General features: G+C 43.2%; 1 protein-coding gene across 4 annotated transcripts in view; it reads left to right on the top strand.

Moving 5' to 3' along the window:
- The window catches only part of LOC118392674 (sodium-coupled neutral amino acid transporter 4-like), a 37,376-nt gene extending 16,638 nt beyond the window's left edge, over window positions 1–20,738 (top strand). For 3 of the 4 annotated variants that reach the window (XM_052460606.1, XM_052460607.1, XM_052460605.1), the window contains 15 exons: window positions 674–898; window positions 1,317–1,413; window positions 1,821–1,936; window positions 3,243–3,316; window positions 3,457–3,549; window positions 3,631–3,712; window positions 3,882–3,964; window positions 4,096–4,154; window positions 6,417–6,665; window positions 6,926–7,005; window positions 7,116–7,216; window positions 9,387–9,511; window positions 16,058–16,202; window positions 16,464–16,561; window positions 16,919–20,738. In XM_052460606.1, coding sequence (XP_052316566.1) covers window positions 786–898; window positions 1,317–1,413; window positions 1,821–1,936; window positions 3,243–3,316; window positions 3,457–3,549; window positions 3,631–3,712; window positions 3,882–3,964; window positions 4,096–4,154; window positions 6,417–6,665; window positions 6,926–7,005; window positions 7,116–7,216; window positions 9,387–9,511; window positions 16,058–16,202; window positions 16,464–16,561; window positions 16,919–17,023 — 1,620 coding nt within the window. In that variant the 5' untranslated portion in view covers window positions 674–785 and the 3' untranslated portion in view covers window positions 17,024–20,738. The remainder of the gene's footprint in view (window positions 1–673; window positions 899–1,316; window positions 1,414–1,820; window positions 1,937–3,242; window positions 3,317–3,456; window positions 3,550–3,630; window positions 3,713–3,881; window positions 3,965–4,095; window positions 4,155–6,416; window positions 6,666–6,925; window positions 7,006–7,115; window positions 7,217–9,386; window positions 9,512–16,057; window positions 16,203–16,463; window positions 16,562–16,918) is intronic. The other variant, XM_052460608.1, reaches the window with a different exon arrangement.
- Window positions 20,739–21,259: the final 521 nt, after the last annotated feature.

The raw sequence follows: 21,259 nt of genomic DNA, 5'->3' as shown, positions 1-21,259 counted from the left end.
ATACTACAATTACTTATCTACGTCGACTACAAAATCTGTTTGAACTTAATACAGTTAGAGGCCATTTTGTTAACTCAGTGTATAGCAGAGTACAAAAGGTATCCAAAACCAGTCAGCACGGAACGTAAAGATTCCAATGCGTGACAGGAACAGTGATATTGAAAGACGCCATAGGTAAAGCACACTGAAGTGCGTGAGCTACCAACATGTATCGAATGGGGAGATAAAATGCTGCTGCGGGTTCAGGGGAATGTGACACGGAAGGGTGTGTGTAGAATGACACCTTTTCTTCCCCTTGAAGTGTTTTGTCAAGGCCCTAGAGTTCTGGCCAATCAGATAAGACTCATTGAATGTATCTTCATAACATTAACAGTAACTAGCTCATTGTTGACAGATTACACAGTCAAATCAGAGAACTTGTGACCATGGCCTTTTTGACTGGACATGTACTACTTTGTATCTTATTAGGGATATTGTCACTTTATAGAGGGCTAGTCAACGTGTAATTACAAAGAAATGATGGCTAGTTGAGGCCCAGAACGTTTAGTCAACGTTTAGACAACATTGAATGATTGGTTGTATGTTTGCTGGTTATAAGGGCTTCCCGCCACATCAGCAGCTCTCTGAATATTCTTAGAACTTTTACTATTTCTCCCTTTGCCGTTTTCTACAGGTATTTGCCCTATAGTGTAAGGCTGAGCTAAAGCACGCCAACCTACCGAGTACAACTGCTCTGCTTTGGACCGCGACCCCTTCCCCAGCCCTGCACCACTATAGCAGTAACCATGGACCGCATGGAGCTGAAGAAAGTCTGCACGGAGGCAGACGATGACAGCACAGACAGTTTGGACGACCGCTTCACAGAGCCCATCGACTCAGAGAAGGCCACCATCAACAGGTGTGGTTCAATACTGTATCAATTATTTTATCTGAGACTTTCTACAGAAAAAAAAAACTGGAAATAAAGCGCATTGCCTTAGTTGTGGCAACAAGAATGTGTTCTTTGCCAAACTGTACAGAAATTGTTCTTTACCATAAATTTCTTGTCTCCTACCGATCATTGTCTAATGTACACAATGCTATTCAATACACTGGTTAGGAGAATCTCTCGGCTCATAGCTTCACTGTTAACCGCCAACAGATTAGCTCCACTGTAATCTCATTTCATCCATCAACCAAAAAAATAAAAGAAATAGAAGCTGGAACTAGCCTAACTGACCCTGTAACCTCTCATGAAGTCCTAACACGGCTGTCATAAACTAGTCATAAAGAAGTATTTTAAACTAGAGATTGATTCAATGATTGTACATCTGCAGTCACTTCCTGGATGAGGACGGAGACGCAGAGAGCCACAAATTTCTCACTAATGGGATTATGAAGAAGAAGAAGTACGAGGAGTATCAAGAAGAATACGTAAGAAGACTGATGATGAACTATCGATGACAACACATGCATGTTTGCTCTTGCTCATGGACACTATCTCTTAACAACAACCTTGACCATTTCCTCAAAAGCTGTCTGCTTTTATTCAAACCTTCATTCCGAGGAACCCTTTCGTAGGAACTGGTAGTTACGTGTCTGTGACAGGTGGTGCATGCGTGTGTGTGTGCGTGTGTGTGTGTGTGTGTGTGTGTGTGTGTGTGTGTGTGTGTGTGTGTGTGTGTGTGTGTGTGTGTGTGTGTGTGTGTGTGTGTGTGTGTGTGTGTGTGTGTGTGTGTGTGTGTGTGTGTGTGTGTGTGCGTGTGAAATGTTCTTGTTTACGATCAGTTGAACTCATAGTAATCTCCCTTACCCTCTCTCTCTACCTTTCTCTCTCTCAGCACCCAGGACATACCTCCTTTGGTATGTCGGTCTTCAACCTGAGTAATGCGATCATGGGCAGCGGCATCCTGGGTCTCTCCTACGCCATGGCCAACACTGGCATTGTGCTTTTTGTGTAAGTGTGTGTTAACTTCTGCCATAGAGACCATGTGGAACGGGGTCAATGTTTTGTTTCTGCAACAGTCAAGTGATTAAAGCACCAGCTAATAAAGTAAACAAATCTGTCTGCATCGTATAGTGTTACTTATAGGACTGAAATAACTTCAGAGTCCTTGGTATAGCAAGTGGGGTTTGACAACAGGGTGAGTGGTGGGGTATGTATTTGGGAATAGACAGACACGGACTTTGGCTCGAAGTCGGCACCTTCTTGTGACATGCCATCCCCAGCATGCATGCAAAGGTGGCGTGAACAACCATGTTACAGCCCCGCCTCTGAACTCCAACCCCCATCCATTCCCAGCTTCCCCGGATTGTGTTGACAGTCCATAACAGCCTGTTCAATCAAACCCTATAACCAGGTTTCTCAAATGTCCAAAACAGGATGATGATGCTTTATTTCAGTTCTGTTTCCACTGTGTATGGCTGGGCTTTACCAAGAAATTATTTTGTGACTGAGTACTTTCACTAAGCAAAACATTGTCATTTTCGGCATATCCCTGAAAGTGATTGAAGGACAGGAGACAAGAAAATAGATTAGGAACCCACATGATTATTATAGTGGTGCAGCCGGTTTGTTTCCGGTCCTAAGGAGTTTACAGGGAGTCCCCAAACGTCAGTCCTCCATGTCAGTTGCAACATCTTACTTCCTCACCATCTATTCTGGGCTTCCCTGACATTCTGGAAGGTGGTATCACATAACACCCAGTTGATACAGTCATTCAATATTTATTGAATACATTGGAGCCCATTGGAGGCTGGATGATTGGGTTAAAGGCCCCTTGTGAACTCTTTAAGTGTAAGAATTTAAGGCTGATCATGTTCAGCCGGTGCAGGAAACCCATACATCCCCTCCCGGAATAACTCTAAAGTTACTTTATTGACTTATATAATAGCTCAGAGTTTAGTCTGGTCTCTAAGCACTGACACGCATTGGTCTACCACTATTTTGTCTGAGCTGGCACATATATTGACATGACATGATGGTGTCTTTGACATGTGCTTTAGGCATTGGAACATGGTCTTCTCCGGACCCCCCTCAAGTGAAATATGACTGCAGCTCTAACGCTAATTTTACCTCCCTAAATAGATAATGGGGAAAACAGAGTGAGAGTGACTAGGGGGGGAAACTAGTGAAAGTTATTATGTAGGGTGTTTTGTAACCCAGTTGATTCCCCTCCGAGTGTTGTTCATGGTGATTTGCGTAACATTTCCGTATGGTATAGCCCAATGCTAATGTCTGACTGGTTTCTATCCCAACGTAGAGTCCTTCTCTTGGGTGTGGCCATCTTGTCGTTGTACTCCGTTCACTTGCTGCTAATGACTGCAAAAGAAGGAGGTAGGTGTCATTTTTTTATTAATGGAAATGTCTGTCTTTCATCAGCATCTATCTGTCTGTCTGTCTGTCCTCGCCTTTCTGCTTTTTTCCCTCTGTGTCTTTGAATATCACTCATCAGCACATTGTTGTTGTTCTAACAGGCTCTCTCATCTATGAAAAGTTGGGAGAGCGAGCTTTTGGCTGGCCGGGGAAAATGGCTGCGTTTGGATCGATAACCCTCCAAAATATTGGTGGTAAGTGAACAGCTAATGCTGCATTCATTGTAGTGTTATGATTCTATATTGAAATGTACATTTGTGTTTGTTTGCACACAGCCATGTCCAGCTACCTCTTCATTGTAAAGTATGAGCTGCCAGAAGTGATCCGTGCCTTCATGGGACTGGAGCAGAACTCTGGGTAGGTGTCTGTCTGTCTGCCATTCGTTAACTATTTCATCAAATCAGTTTATTTGTAGTTAATTTGACACAGGTGGCTCAACACACTACACAGTTTGGTTGGTGTATTGATAGATAGATGGATGGATTGATGCTCTGTGTGTGAGACCTGTTCTCTGCGTTGTTTACAGTGAATGGTACATGAACGGAAACTACCTGGTTGTGTTTGTGTCCATCGGTATCATCCTGCCTCTCTGCATACTCAAAAACCTGGGTAAGTGGTGTGGGTATGTGTGTGTTGCGGTTGTTTTAGATTTAATCTTTGTATACTTTGTTTACATAATGGGTGTGAGTGTTTGCGTGATAGTACATGAGTTTCTCTCTAATTCTCTCTTTTGTCTCTAGGCTACCTTGGCTACACCAGTGGATTCTCCCTATCCTGTATGGTGTTTTTCCTGGGAGTGGTAAGTTTAACCTGTCTAGGACTGGCGGAACCGCCCCCCCCGCAACAGCCAGTGAAAGTGCAGGGCGCCAAATTTAAAAAATACAAGTATTTTACACCATTTTAAAGATAAAATTCTCCTTAATCCAGCCACAGTGTCTGATTTTCAAAAAGGATTTACAGCGAAAGCACCATAAACGATTATGTTAGGTCACCACCAAGCCACAGAAAAACACAGCCATTTTGTCCAGTCAAAGAGAGGAGTCACGAAAAGCAGATATAGAGATCAAATCAATCACTAACCTTTGATGATCTTCATCAGATGACACTCATAGGACTTCATGTTACACAATACGTGTATGTTTTGTTTGGTAAAGTTCAATTTATATTAAAAAATCGGAGTTTACATTGGCGCGTTACGTTCAGTAGTTCTAAAACATGCGGTGATTGTGCAGAGAGCCACATCAATTTACAGAAATACTCATAATAAACATTGATAAAAATACGACTATTATACATGGAACTTTAGATAAACTTCTCCTTAATGCAACCGCTGTGTCAGATTTTTTTTTTTTACTTTACAGAGAAAGCAAATCATGCAATAATCTGAGTACAGCCTTTAGACAACAAAGCAGCCAAAAAGATACCTGCCATATTGGGTAATCAACATTACTCAGAAATTGCATTTTAAATAGTCACTTACCTTTGATAATCTTCATCAGAATGCACTCTCATGAATCCCAGTTCCACCATAAATGTTTGATTTGTTCGATAATGTCCATCAGTTATGTCCAAATATCTTCTTTTGTTAGGGCGTTTGGTAAACAAATCCAAAAGCGCGTTCAGGTCGCGCCGAACGTCGGACGAAAAGTTCAAAAAGTTCCGTTACAGCCCGTAGAAACATGCCAACCTAAGTATGGAATCAATCTTTAGGATGTTTTTAACATAAAACTTCACCTTCACCTTTCACATGAGCGTGCCAGACCGAGGCTGTGGCACTCTGCCAGACCACTCACTCAAAGAGCCCTTATGAGCCCCTCCTTTAGAGTAGACTCCACAAAACAGGTTCTAAATACTGTTGACATCTAGTGGAAGCCTTGGGAAGTGAAACATAACTAATATCACCCTGTATCTTCAATGGGGGCTGAGTTGAAAAACTACAAACCTCAGATTTCCCACTTCCTGGTTGGAGTTTTTCTCAGGTTTTTGCTTGCCATATGAGTTATTTTATTCTCACAGACATCATTCAAACAGTTTTAGAAACGTCAGAGTGTTTTCCATTCAAAGTTACTAATTATATATGCATATTCTAGCTTTTACGGCTGAGTAGCAGGCAGCTTAATTTGGGCACGTTTTTCATCCAAGCTACCCAATACTGGCCCCTACCCCAAAGAAGTTAACCTGCCTCCGCTTGCTCCGGTAGTTTAGCATTTTTAGCCCCCTGAATGACTGAGCAATGATGGATGATGGTGTTGATATTATATAAAGTACCATCAGATGTGATTTAAGACGGCTACATTTCACCTTCTGTCAATATGGCAACAACTCCTGCTTTTTATAAACTCTGACATTCTTTTTCTTCCAGTCATGTTTCAATGCAGACAGAACATACTTGTTACCAAAATAGTACATTTCGTCCGACATTGGTTTTGTATTCTTGCCACACGGCGTCTTGATCATGCCTACTTTCTCCTCCTTAAATGTCATCCTGACCTTTTGTAGGGTATTATGCCAGTGCTGGCTTTGCTCTCACAGGCAATGTGGGCGATTTGCATGCCATGGGAGTTCTTAGTAACATTTAGAATATGCCTGGTGTGGCGTTCAGCTGGTTAGTTACCTTACATGAGATTAGAGATGAGTTTATCAATAGCCTTCTTTTGATATCTTAAACTCTAACTTGGCCCACTTGCTCTCTAGTGCTGTATCATATTAAACACTGATACAGTCTGTATCATCATTAATGAAATAGAACTGTGCTTGCGGTCACACTCTGCTTTACACAGGGTTTATACCATAGTAGCTATCAGAGAGACATCCTATGTAGTTAGTAACCCTGAAAATACATAGTTTAGCGTTCAGCGTCTGTTTCTTTGAAGACAGAATGAAAGATTACAGGATGGAACTCATTGCTCTGCAATATAATGGATTACTGCCTATGTAATATAATGCATTTCTATGTTTGCTAATCATCCCCATCTCACTCCTCTGTCCCCATCTGACTCCTCTCCACCCTATTTCCCCATCTGTCCCCATCTCACCCCTCTGTCCCCTCTATACCTCTCAGCTGATCTATAAGAAGTACAACCTCCCCTGCCCGATGCCCTTCATGTACCATACCAACCACAGTATGAATGGAACAGCCCTGGGGCCCCACGCCCTGCACAACGGCACCGTCCTCATGGACTTCTCCAGAGCTGACATGTCCCCCGCCTCCTACCTGGACGACCACCACACCTCAGGGGTCCGCTTCGAACCACACCCCGACGACGTGGAGGAGATGTGCACGCCCAAGTACTTTGTGTTCAACTCTCAGGTGAGGTGTGGAGCTACTGTATGTGGGTGTGTGTGTGGGGGGGTGAGTGCGTACGTGTGTGTGTGTGTGTGTGTATATGTGATGAGTCGGAATGCTTCATGTCATAATTCTGTGTTTTGGAAACAATATCCTCTGATAAACAGTCCCAGAAATGGGATTAATCAAGGTTTAGAGGAACCCAATTCTTAACGTACATAGCTGCTGTGAGTGTGTATCTGGGCCTGTGTTTCATTCCACGATCTCTTCTCCTGTCATTGCAGACTGCTTACACTGTTCCCATCCTGGCCTTCTCCTTTGTGTGCCACCCTGAAATTCTACCCATCTACAGTGAACTCAAAGAGTAAGTGCATCCAAGTGAATTACAAAAGACACGTTTGCATAGACGCTCATATAAATTGCTGCGGTACATTTTCTCCATACAACTCACATCTCAACTTGCGTCTTCCCCAGTCGCTCCCGGAGAAAGATGCAGAACGTGTCCAACCTGTCCATCCTGGCCATGCTGGTCATGTACATGTTCTCAGCGCTGTTCGGCTACCTCACTTTCTATGGTAAGATACACACACACACACAATAAGATACATTTGCAGCAATTGAATTACTTTGTTTCTGCTTTTATTGCCTTTATATGTTCATTTTATGAGTGAAATGTTTGAAAAAGAGCCAGTAGTATGTATTTAAACACTAGAGCCAGTAGTATGTATTTAAACACTATAGCCAGTAGTATGTATTTAAACACTAGAGCCAGTAGTATGTATTTAAACACTAGAGCCAGTAGTGTGTATTTAAACACTAGAGCCAGTAGTATGTATTTAAACACTAGAGCCAGTAGTGTGTATTTAAACACTAGAGCCAGTAGTGTGTATTTAAACACTAGAGCCAGTAGTATGTATTTAAACACTAGAGCCAGTAGTATGTATTTAAACACTAGAGCCAGTAGTATGTATTTAAACACTAGAGCCAGTAGTGTGTATTTAAACACTAGAGCCAGTAGTATGTATTTAAACACTAGAGCCAGTAGTGTGTATTTAAACACTAGAGCCAGTAGTATGTATTTAAACACTAGAGACAGTAGTATGTATTTAAACACTAGAGCCAGTAGTGTGTATTTAAACACTAGAGCCAGTAGTATGTATTTAAACACTAGAGACAGTAGTATGTATTTAAACACTAGAGCCAGTAGTATGTATTTAAACACTAGAGCCAGTAGTATGTATTTAAACACTAGAGCCAGTAGTGTGTATTTAAACACTAGAGCCAGTAGTATGTATTTAAACACTAGAGCCAGTAGTATGTATTTAAACACTAGAGCCAGTAGTATGTATTTAAACACTAGAGCCAGTAGTGTGTATTTAAACACTAGAGCCAGTAGTGTGTATTTAAACACTAGAGCCAGTAGTGTGTATTTAAACACTAGAGCCAGTAGTATGTATTTAAACACTAGAGCCAGTAGTATGTATTTAAACCTTAGAGCCAGTAGTATGTATTTAAACACTAGAGCCAGTAGTATGTATTTAAACACTAGAGCCAGTAGTATGTATTTAAACACTAGAGCCAGTAGTATGTATTTAAACACTAGAGCCAGTAGTATGTATATAAACACTAGAGCCAGTAGTGTGTATTTAAACACTAGAGCCAGTAGTATGTATTTAAACACTAGTAAGCTACCATAACCATTGCATGTTTAAAAAAAATATATATTTCACCTTTATTTAACCAGGTAGGCTAGTTGAGAACAAGTTCTCATTTGCAACTGCGACCTGGCCAAGATAAAGCGTAAGGCAATTCGACACATACAACAACACAGAGTTACACATGGAATAAACAAAACAGTCAATAATACAGTAGAACAAAAGAAAACAAAAAGTCTATATACAATGAGTGCAAATGAGGTAAGATAAGGGAGTTAAGGCAATACATGGGCCATGGTGGCGAAGTAATTACAATATAGCAATTAAACACTGGAATGGTAGATGTGCAGAAGATGAATGTGCAAGTAGAGATACTGGGGTGGAAAGGAGCAAGATAAATAAATAAATACTGTATGGGGATGAGGTAGGTAGATAGATGGGCTGTTTACAGATGGGCTAGGTGCAGTGATCTGTGAGCTGCTCTGACAGCTGGTGCTTAAAGCTAGTGAGGGAGATATGAGTCTCCAGCTTCAGAGATTTTTCCAGTTCGTTCCAGTCATTGGCAGCAGAGAACTGGAAGGAATGACGACCAAAGGAGGAATTGGTTTTGGGAGTGACCAGTGAGATATACCTGCTGGAGCGCGTGCTACGAGTGGGTGCTGCTATGGTGACCAGTGAGCTGAGATAAGGTGGGGCTTTACCTAGCAGAGACTTGTAGATAACCTGTAGCCAGTGGGTTTGGCGACGAGTATGAAGCGAGGGCCAACCAACGAGAGCGTACAGGTTGCAATCCAATTTGTAAGTCGCTCTGGATAAGAGCGTCTGCTAAATGACTTAAATGTAAATGTAAATGTGGTAGTGTATGGGGCTTTGGTGACAAAATGGATGGCACTGTGATAGACTGCATCCAGTTTGTTGAGTAGAGTGTTGGAGGCTATTTTCTAGATGACATCACCGAAGTCGAGGATCGGTAGGATGGTCAGTTTTACGAGGGTATGTTTACCATATCTCTCTCTCACACCCAGTTCCGGCCTTTTGTATTGGTATGTCTCTTAATAAAGCTCATATTCTTTCTTTCTCCCAAACTCAGGAAACGTGGAGGCGGAGTTGCTCCACACTTTCACCAAGGTGTATAAGTTTGACACCATGCTCCTGCTGGTCCGTCTGGCTGTCCTGACCGCTGTCACCCTGACTGTCCCCATTGTCCTATTCCCTGTAAGTACAACGAGGCATCTGCTCAAACGCACACAGACACACACACACACACAAGCAGAGACTCGCACACACATGCATGCACACAGACACACATACACAAAAAATATGCACACATTCTCACGCATACAATCTATGCAGACACATTCACACGCCGCTCAACACCTAGGTCATTTTATCCAAAGGAGATAAAAATCCATTAATTATTTTAATACCAACAAGAGGGTCTCTTTCTGTATTGGCTGAGTGAGTGGGTGTGTTGACGCGGCTGGTTTTCTTGCTGAACTTGGTGAAGCACAAACTGTTCTGCTATGACGTTAGCAGACTCATTATTGGACATTCAGCAATCCCGTCAATCCAACTCCCCAGGTCCCAAAGGAGAACCAGCCCAGGTTTTCAAAGCTCTGTTTGTCTGTCTTAAGCTTCCTTACAAGAGCACTCTGTCCCTCCTCCAATCATACTCTCGATCATACTTTAGACGTACGAGCATAAACACAAATTAACACACACACACATACACAGCTTTGAAACAATTACACCCATACACTGCTCCCCACATGATGCCAGACATATTCAGTCCCTTCCTTCTGGGAGACACATAGATGGACACACATCAATAGGCTCAGCATGTGAAAGCACGGAAATGTATTCACTCACTACTGTAAGTCTCTCTGGATAACAGCGTCTGATAAATGACTTAAATGTCAATGTGAAAAAGCAGTGGTACAATAGACGTCTTGTTCGTCACAAGCTCTTTAGCCTGGCTGCCAACAGTGTAATGTTCACAACTCTCCTGTCTCTCATTTCCCCCTCTCCGCTCAGCAGCACATCGTCACCAGATGCTGTCCTTGCAAATAAATGCAGTTCAGTCACTTGCTACCGTCCTTATTTTGTTCTAAGCTGCAGTTTAGCCTTGGTTTGTACAGTTTAGCCTTGGGTTTGTAGTGTCTGTTCAGGTCTGATACTGTGTTTCTGATCCACTGGTTATTATGTAATCTCCTGTTCATGCTGCCTGCCTGTCTGCCTGTGTGGTGTGTGAGTCACTGAATGAGTGTTGGCCTTGCATGGCGTACCTGACCCCCCTATATGGCCGTGGGCTATATTTGTCTTGGGCTTAGCCTGGCACAGGAGCCCATAAAGGGCTGAGGGTCTCAGATGTGTCATGGACCTACCTCCTTTGTAGCCTACAATGAACCATGCATTAGCACTTAGCAGTGCCCATTAGAATTGATCCTCTCAAAGGACTTAGTTGACCCAAGGAACATTAATGAAGATGGTAATATTAGATTTATGGAATGTTTTTTTCTCCAGTGATCAAAGTGCCATACAGGGCAACTGCACCACATTTCCACTGTTTACCTACAGTCACTGTAGCTTGCAGGAGTTGGGAGATGGGTTCTTGTGATGGGAGAGACAGTTTTAGGCTGGAAGGGTTAATGGACTATGTGGTGGTGTTACACTGAGCCACCAGCCGAGGGCAGGGGAGAACTGTCAGCCCCATGGCTCTAGTCAGCCCTGCTTGGAAAGAGGTGGGGGGAGTATCCGTTTTGTCTGTGGGCTATACTGATACTCCCACATTCTTACACGCTCACAGAAACACACACACACACACACACACACACAGACACACACAGAGAGAGAGAGAGAAACACACACACTCACCAGCTCATGGGAATGTGCGAGTGAATCTCACAGTCCCAGTGGAAGTTTACAGGAGATAAGCCCTGAGCAGACAGTGGAAAAACCCTCACTGTGACCTCCACCTTAGAGAGAGGGGGGGAAAGATAAAGATAGAGGGAGGGAGAGACAATGCACTCACTGACTACTGCAGCTGACACCAAAATGCAGTGTCAGAAGGGAGGCTATAGGAAGACGCCTAGTACCCAAATTAATTAAGTTTCTTGCGCGCCAAGAGTCGAGTAGTGACTAACGGATTGGGTTCAGTCAGTCCCGACGAGCCCTTCCCAGCTACCTAGTTTATGCTTATGGCTAGAAACTTCAGCGAGAATTTGAAACTTGTTGAAATCATTTTGTTTTTATCTGAGTATATATCTTTTTTTATGTAACGTTAGACGTTAATGCCGTAGTTGTACATTTTTGGTCAAATCTACAATAAATGTGCTTCAGCTGTCACCATGGTCTGTTTGTTATTGGCTACACTATCTAGCTACCCTTTCCTTACTGTGGCAAGTGCAGAGCAAACTCTCCCCATTGAGCAGTAGATTGTATCCAGATGGTTACTACAAACATTACAAGTTATTTCTTGTCTAGGCTTCCATCCTACTCGGAATAAAATACATTTGGATGGAACAATTTGGAGATGGTGACCAATAAGACAAGTTATTTCTCCCATCGACATAATCATCACGTTCTTTAACAGGTTTTAACTAGCGCCATGCTGTTGCCAGGTAGCCAGCATTACCTATCTGTGAGGGGCTTATCGGGACGACTGACTGAACCAAACCCCTTCGTCTCGACATGACTCTCAGCTGCGCCACAAACACTTCATGACCAAAAGTCACCGAACATCTCATTCCAAAATCATGGGCATTAATAAAATGTTGGTCCCCCCTTCGCTACTCTAACAGCCTCCACTCTTCTCCACTAGATGTTGGAACATTGCTGCGGGGACTTGCCTGGCTCGCAGTCGGCGTTCCAATTCATCCCAAAGGTGTTTGATGGGGTTGAGCTCAGGGCTGTGTGCAGGCCAGTCAAGTTCTTCCACACCGATCTCAACAAACCATTTCTGTATGAACTTCACTTTGTGCACGGGGGTATTGTCGTGCTGAAACAGGAAAGGGCCTTCCCCAAACTGCTAGCACAAAGTTGGAAGCACCGAATCGTCTAGAATGTCATTGTATGCTGTAGCGTTAAGATTTCCCAGATTTGTCCGTTGGACTGACAGATGATGAAGCCTGGTTCATCACAGAGAATGCTTTCCACTGCTCCAAAGTCCAATGGCAGTGAGCTTTACACCACTCCAGCCGACGCTTGACATTGCGCATGGTGATCTTAGGCTTGTCATGGCTGCTCAGCCATGGAAACCAATTTCATGAAGCTCCCAACAAACAGTTCTTGTGCTGAAGTTGTTGCTTCCTGAGGCAGTTTGGAACTTGGTAGTGAGTGTTGCAACAGACGTTTTTTATGCGCTACATGCTTCAGCACTCTGTGGTCCCATTTTGTGAGCTTGTGTGGCCTACCACTTCTCGGCTGAGCTGTTGTTGCTCCTATACGTTTCCACTTCACAATAACAGCACTTACAATTGACTGGGGCAGCTCGAGCAGGGCAGAAATTTGACGAACTGACTTGTTGGAAAGGTGGCATCCTTCGGTGCCATGTTGAAAGTCACTGAGCTCTTCAGTACGGGCCATTCTACTGCCAATGTTTGTCTATGGAGATTGCATAGCAGTGTGCTCGATTTTATACACCTATCAGCAACAGATGTGGCTGAATTAGTTGAATCCACTCATTTGAAGGGGTGTCCACATACTTTTGGTCATGTAGTGTACATCATCCATTAGGGAAAGGGGGATACCTAGTCCGTTGTACAACTGAATGCATTCAACTAAAATGTGTAACGCATTTAACCCAACTCCTCTGAATCAGAGGATACCAGGCGTGTCTGTGCAGCCTCTCCCATAGCCGAAAAGCTCCTTGAGCAGGCCATGGTCAAGCACAGGAACTAAGGGAGGAGATGTGAACATAAAGCAAGTACATCATGTGGAATACATGTTTGGACGCAATCATGTCGATGTGTCTGCTGCCGTGTTCTCTGTAGCCATTGACTACTGGTCTGTTACACCTGAAAAACTGTGGGGCATATGCATGGCATCTTTTCCAAACACATTATTAGTCCAGGCCTAGATAACCCATCATCAAACCATTGATTTCCCCCCCTTGACTGCTGCTCAGGCTTCAACAAAGCATCAGGCGCTTTTTCAGCGCAGTGAGTTCAGTTCAACGCACAAGCTTGAGGATATAGTTGTGGAGACATAGGAGAGGTGAGATGAAAGTAACCAGTCATGCTGGCATCACGTTGCCAGGTGTCCAGCCCTCTGAATCACGAGACGTGACATGTGAGATCTCCCCTTGAGAGTCCTTTGCTCTTCATTTGGCAGAGAAGCCTTCAGCACCCAGATTAACGTTTGCTTTGTCTCTGAAGCACTATGTCCTTTATTACAAGCAGGAGGGCTGGGCTTGTGTAGGAGGGGAGTGGAGGTGGAAGGGTGGGCTCAAACAGTTAAGATACTTGGTCACGAACCAGCAGGTTTTAATGAAACAGTGTTTAGATGTGGTAAGCAGACTTGTCCAGTTCCCATGCTCTCTTTGTTTCATGACTCCTCAACAACAGGAACACAAATATTTAAATGACCTCAAGTCAACTGTTCATTTTGATGTTTAAAAAGTCACTTAAAGTGTTAAGTGTAACGATTCCTGTTTTCGTGAGTCATTTTAATTGACCTACTACATTGTCTTTGAATGTTGGTGTGTGATATGATCTGTTATGTTGTGATATTCTATGGCCTCATCTCAAGGTGGTTGACCTTTTCTTGATCGTATCTCTAAATAAAGCAGTGGGACCACTTGTCTGAGAAATATAAACGCAGGAAATAGGGCCTTCTATCTATTAACTTTGGTATTTTCTGCTGCTTATGGCTCTGTAATAACATTGGCCTTGTAGTGATGTTATTCTTGTGATGGGGTTGTTAGGTTGCTGCTGAGTTTTCCCCTAGAGGGCAGGTCAGAGAAGGCAAATCCTGTGGTGCGGTGCACAAGCACAATGCCCAGTTGGCTGTGACCAAAAGTAGCCTGCCATGCATGCTGTCTTTTCACAGTGACTTCATGGAAAATAAGCTTATAGTTAGTGAGTTAATTATATATCTGCCCTTGTTATTGCTGTAATACACTATTTTCAGGGTCATTTGACTGGCTTTACAAAGTGAACCTTGTCACCTGTCTTTGACAGTGGTTGAATAGGCTTGTTGGATGTGGTGGGAAAGGGTTTAAAATGGGTTTTATTTCTGATGGTCAGTCAATTGAGGATTTAAAACATCTCAAGTTAAAACCTGTCTATCTTATTCCTGACTTTATGGTGTGATTGTTTCGCTTAATCTTGGATTTACCTTTTTGCTCTTCCCTTTTTAATGTCTTCCTCCCCTATGAAAAAAGCAGAGGCAAACCAAGGCGTAGTAATACTATGCCATATATCTAGCTGTAGCTGAAAAGGTTGCAGAATCTTTCTTGGTTGGAGCCCAGGAGGCTCCCTGGTTTTGGGCCATGTTGCTAGCTTTTGGCTGGCCTGGTAGACCCGGGTACCTTAGCAGCGGTGGCGCTTTGCCACATATCTCACCCCAGTGAGAGCTGTCATAGCGGGTGGAGGGAGGGAGATGCAGGCAAATATTGCATGGTGCACTCCAAAGGCCCTGCGCAGGATTGTTGTTGGGCGCTGAATAGTTCAGAGCCTTGGCGTACAGGTGGGTAGAAATGTCACGCCCAGGCGCCAGGTTTTCACCGGCCCAATTATGCCATGACTGCTGGGAGAGGGGATTGTTTATTATCAATGGGGGGAGGAGGTCATTTTACCTTGCAGAGTTACTGCCACGCCTTAAAATAATTTTGGTGTAAATCTCTGCCACTCCTTCATACATTCTTTCAGCAAGGTGTCAGTGTTGGCCATTTTGGCTCTTGATCCACAACTCAAGAGAGCAGCGCGCCATCAACCATCCCCAAACAAGTATTTAGACTGAAACATGAACCAGCCGAGTGTCTCGTCTTTCTGCTGTCTAAATGTCTACGTAGGAAAGGTATCATTAGTGAAAAAAGCAAATGAGAGGATTTCAATGAAGGGAAAAAAGGGAAACTGTTAAGTGACAAGTGTTGCCTTGGGGCAGAACACGCCTATCCTGCTGCCTTCAGTCCCTCCTTCTCTGGCCCTCGGCTGATGCAATCCCAGGGTGCCGTTGCAGGAGGCTCTCCCAGAGTTAATCCTCTGCCTTTTGAATGGCGCTTTAAGCCCCGCCTCATCTACCTCAACCGGCTGGCCCATAGCAGTTGCTTTTCACCTGATACCCGTGACCTCTCACCCAGTGAAGTCTTTAACTCAATGCCTTGAGCTGTGCAGCTCTCAGCCTCTTAGCTGGTGGCCTCCTTCTCTGCCTGGATGCCTGGCTGCCTACTTAGACTCTCACATGCTGCAGTTGACACACTTCAGTCAGCAGCCAACTGTGGGAATTGGCCTGTGGGCTTAGACTAGTTTGCAGACATGACTGATGATATAGTTACCTACTCGCCCTTGATTGTGTGTGTGTGTGTGTGTGTGTGTGTGTGTGTGTGTGTGTGTGTGTGTGTGTGTGTGTGTGTGTGTGTGTGTGTGTGTGTGTGTGTGTGTGTGTGTGTGTGTGTGTGTGTGTGTGTGTGTGTGAGAAATAAAGACAAAATGCTGTATTAATCAATACATAAAAAAACACTTTACAAGTGGTATCCTAAGGGTCAACTGATCGTCAGTATGTCGCGGTTGATCAGACATTATAAAGAGGTTTGTGTTGCAGATCCGTTCTTCCATCAATACGATGCTGTTCAGCCAACGGGAGTTCAGCTGGGTGCGTCACATGCTCATCGCCGCCTTCATCCTCCTGTTCAACAACCTGCTGGTCATCTTCGTCCCCACCATCAGAGACATTTTCGGCTTCATCGGTGAGTCCTCCTCAACCACAGCAGTGGTCCCCAAACCCATTCCTGGAGAGCTACGGGGTGTGCAGGATTTTGTTCCCACCAAGCACTAACACTGATTGATGTCTTGATGTGGAGGTATTTTATTGAGTGAGGTGTGTTAGTGCTGGGCTGGATCAAATGCCTGCACACCCTGAGGCTAGTGCTGTCTAAGTGAGGACATTTGTTTAGACAGAAAAAGCTAGATGACTGATGGTGGTCTTCTTCCTGTTTCCCCTCTGACAGGCTCCTCTGCAGCCACCATGCTCATCTTCATCCTCCCTGCTGCCTTCTATCTACGCCTGGTCAAGTCTGTGCCGATGCGCTCCGTGCAGAAGATCTCGGTAGGTGTGCGGGAAACGATGGTGCACGGACACACACACACAAACACTCAACACAAAATCACATACGGTGACTCAGACACAGAACAGCCACTCTGACGCACGCAACATATGACACACACGAAATTAGCACCCATCAACATGCCCATACAGACACACCATAGCTGTTATTAGAACAGACCCCCCACAGCACTTAGACAACACCCTGATTTACAGAGTTACAGCAGTCCCCCAAAACAAGGTTTCCCAGAGGCCCACTGAGATTCTTGGCAAAAAATGATTGCACTGAATGTACAGATATAAACACTTCACACAACCTCCTCTCACAGTGTCGTTATTTTTTTTCCTGATGTCTTTTAGGCGGCCATTTTCCTCGTAGTGGGCATCATCTTCATGTTCAGCAGCCTGTCGCTCATCGTGATGGACTGGATCCACAACCCTCCCGGCTCTGGCAATGGTCACTAAGACGACCCCCCCTTACCTCCACCCCCTCTCACTTCAAACCCCCTCCCCTGACTGTGCCTTGGGGGTAAGGTCACCGGGCCCGGGGGGTGCCCCCACACATCACCTACAGACTGAGTACGTCAGCGTACTGTAAAGGGGCGCTTCGCTTTTCTCAACCCCCACCCCTTTCCACAAAGTATTACTGGATGGGACTCTACGTTCTACGACTGAAACATTTAAGTTCGTTATTCTTTTTCTTTCTTGTTGTTGTTGGATGGTTTAGTTCTGTAGAATCCTCCACAACAGGGGGTCGCCGAAAGGACACAAAGTAATCGAGAAGGACGGTCAGAAACGGGAGAAAAGACGCCAGACGCTGCGGCTGTTGCTGCGCGCCCTGCCGTAGTTGTCTAGATAGCCCATCATCTCTACTCTGTGATATTCCCTGAGAAGAGGAAAAAATATGAGCAGGGACCTCAACCATTAAACGGTCTAGAGAACCCAAAGAGAACGAGAACTGATCTGAGAGCTGCCACAATTGGAGCTGGTTGTTATTACAGGTGTGGCTTCAGGGCAATGGGCTCTGCACACTTGAAGATTAGAGAGAGATGTGGGACAAGGGTTCAAAAACAAAGAGCACTTTTAGCATGTTTCAAGTTTTAATGTATTTTTAACACATCCAGACACACACACATACAGCACGCCATCTACACTAATTGGAGCTATTTTGCTTACTGTCAAAATGTATTTTTGTACACCTAGGGAAAAGAAAAGTCGATGTAACCGTACATATGACAGCTGTAGTATCTTTTTCCAAGCTAGAGTCTGGAAAAGGTTGTTCTGAGTGATATTTGTAAACTAGGTTTTGTAAAGTAGTTTCTATTTTATTTTATACTCTCACAATCAATCACATCACCAAAGTTTGTGCACACACATATTTCTCAGTGGCTAGTGTGTTGCTCTCAAAACATCCCTTGACAGCAATCATCAGATCAGACATTAGCAATCGTACACATTGACAGACACCAAGTCAACATTTTCAGCCATGTCCATTCTCCCAATCAACACTTAACGTGATGATCAACACACACTGTCAGCCATTTTGAAACCGCCCAGTAGACTGAGCCTCAAACAAGAGACTCCATTCATTCAGTGTTATTGTCGCATAGATTTGAATGTTGCCAAGTTTTGAATGTACCGGTACTTGGCCAAACGTCTACTGATCTACTGAATGACAGTTTACGTGTTTCTTTCTTTGCCTTCTTGTTCACTCTTGTCCAATGTGTCACACTACAGAGCCCTTGGGTCAATTGCAGCGAACATTACCAGGAGATGAGCTCATGTTGTTGGCTTGAGATAATTTTCAACTTGTAACTCCATCTCTTACTAAACTTCATGTGAAGTGAACTATGCTATGAAATACAACTAGTGAATGCTAGTTTCAGTGAAGAGGAACAACAATAGAACTCTGAGAGTTAAAGAAGGTCTACTGGCAGTATACCATACAGGTTATTTAGCTATTTGTGTTGGCACAGCGATCCTATAACCCATGAGAATGTTTTTCTTCTATCCCAGTGTGTAAAACGATATCTTGTAACAAAATTAAATTGTGGGAAAAAATATTGTGGGTAAAATAAGCAATGGATTGAACCTCCAGACTGTGCTGTTGCTGAGATACAAGATAAGTTATTTTATCTGTGTTTGCAGTTCACACCTTACAGGGGAAATCTGCAGTTGCTACATTTTTGGACGTATAAATGAATGATTTGTACTCATTGATTCTTGACAAATATCAATTGTGAATGCCTCGAGCTTAGTTTAACCGTCGTACCCCATCAGAACCCAAAATATATGATTGGTTTACTCCAATGTTTGTAAACAACATAAATATAAACAATATATAGCCTCAAAACATGGTTAAAACCATCATTTTGATATCATGGATGGTCAATCCTTGCATCCGTATATCTCAACCTTCAGCTTTTTCTGGAACCGACGGGGTCAACACTTTGGTATTGCTTCAACTGCTGATTGCCCCTTTAAGTTCAATATGGGTCATAATGTCAAATGTGGAAAAGATTAGAGAAATTAAATGCATCCACTGTTACTTAGCAGGCTTGTCATTTGATGTTTTTTTTTACCAGCGATTTGTTTATGCCAGATTGCTGCTGATAGTAGAGTTAACATAAACAGTATGTGTTTATTACTGTAATTGTGACTCGTGTTACTGTAATTTACATAATTTCAATGGACCATAATTTCTTAAAATGCCCTTATTAATTAATTAACACCACGATAAATGAATTTCAAAATATTGTGCCGTGCTTAAAAACCATTTGTCAGTAGGTGGCTACATGAGCAGTTTGCATTCGAAGCATAGAGTACCTGTTCTCTTAGGTGTTAAAGCAGATACGTGTTCCGAATGGATCCAGCCAGAATGGACAACATTTACAGATCCTTTGTGGATCTACATATGAATGAAACAAATTGATATTTCAAATGAAATGGTATAGTGTGTGCATGTTTTAGATTATACTCATGGTCTTTTCTGACAACTTGTATATGCTTTGTAAATAATCTTATTATATGGTACTCACTGAATTATGTGTGTGGGGGGTTGTAAGGGATTTTACCAGAAGTCTTCTACAAGGTTATTTTAGTATTCAATGTTTTTGATTTTGCTCTATGATATTTCTTTTTTTTTTTATGGAAGCTTGTACATTTGTAGAAAATCTCTACCCCTTTTCATTTCTTTATAGTTACATATCTGGAGGACCTAGACCTTGAATTAATGAATGGTTTTGTCGGTAATGTTTTCAGATTCCTCAGTCCTACAGGGGCTGCAGGGTCCAAGTAGAATATCAGTGTTGATGTCTTGCGAGACTTGGGTAGATATTGCCTATGTTGAGCTGAAGTATTTGATTCATGCCATGCGGGTGGGTGCGCTGTCAAGAGATCAATGACGTTCAGATCACTTGCTTTTAGTAAGAACCACCCTACAGCCACATTTGAGATGTGGCCCGCATCGATAGGGGCTGCTGGGTCTTTGCTGAAATTCCTCCTCAGCCTCAGTTACTGTATGTGAAGATACATTTCATGAAGTGTATTGACAAAAACCTTACTATTGTGTGAGAATGCAGAAACCAACCTTTGCCTTAATAATTGCAAACTTCAGTTCATCTAGGGAGCAAACCTTCGGGTCAGGTACGGCACTAGATGTAAGACCTTGGTCAAAGTGATTTTGTCATTAGTTTTTTAACATTCAAAAGGGGCGTGTTTTTTTCCCCCAATGAAGGACTAGAGCGGAGAGCACAAATGTTGGGGTCTCAGACACTCAAGGGGGTCGGGGAGGGGCTCCTTCAGCGCTATGTCCTCAATATCACTCAGGTACAACTTTAGACTGTCGTAGCATAACATGCTGTAGTCATGACAGTTGACTTTAATATACGTTAAATGACCAAACACTGGCATGCAAACTACATGTCATGCATTTGACAACATAAAGTAGGATTCATGCCGGAGGGTTTAAGTAATGTGTTACCCCAAAAGCATCTGCCTTATCTGTAACCTGGCCCGAAAGAAGCACTGGGTCAGCATCGGTGTCCTGCCGTTCAGTGTCTGCTTCCTGTGGATCAACTAACATTCAATTGTATATTTGCCTGAACAAAGGGGATTTTTGTATCAGTGAAGCTGTTTCAATATCATGTAACATGAACAATAAAAATGGGAAATAAACTTGGCTGCATCTCTCTGCTGTTGAAATGAGGGAAGAACAAGGACTTGTGCCTAGAGTCCACCAGATTAGAGGCAGTAGGGATGACCAGGGATGTTCTCTTGATACGTGTGTGAATAGGACCATTTTCTGTCCTGCTAAGCATTCAAAATATAACGAGTTCTTTTGGATTTCAGGGAAAATGTATGGGAGTAAAAAGTACATCATTTTCCTTAGGAATGTTTAAATAGTAAAGTACAGATACCCCAAAAAACGACTTGAGTAGTGCTTCAAAAGTATTATTTTTTTACCTGAAGTACTTTACACCATTGAATAAGGGACCTCAGGTGTTTGTGGTATATTGCCAATATCCCACAGCTAAGGGCTGTATCCAGGCACTCCGTGTTGCGTCGTACATAAGAACAGCCCTTAGCCATGGTATATTGGACATATACCACATCCCCTCGGGCCTTATTGCTTAAGTAGTACCCGGAATAAACTAACAGTGCAAAATTCTCTTGCACTGATTATTATAGCTACTGAAAACA

This window comes from Oncorhynchus keta, chromosome 13, assembly GCF_023373465.1.
Source record: "Oncorhynchus keta strain PuntledgeMale-10-30-2019 chromosome 13, Oket_V2, whole genome shotgun sequence".
NCBI classification, from domain to species: Eukaryota; Metazoa; Chordata; class Actinopteri; order Salmoniformes; family Salmonidae; genus Oncorhynchus; species Oncorhynchus keta.
The sequence above is the reverse complement of the archived record's forward strand: the minus strand, read 5'-3'. Positions and strand labels throughout refer to the sequence as shown.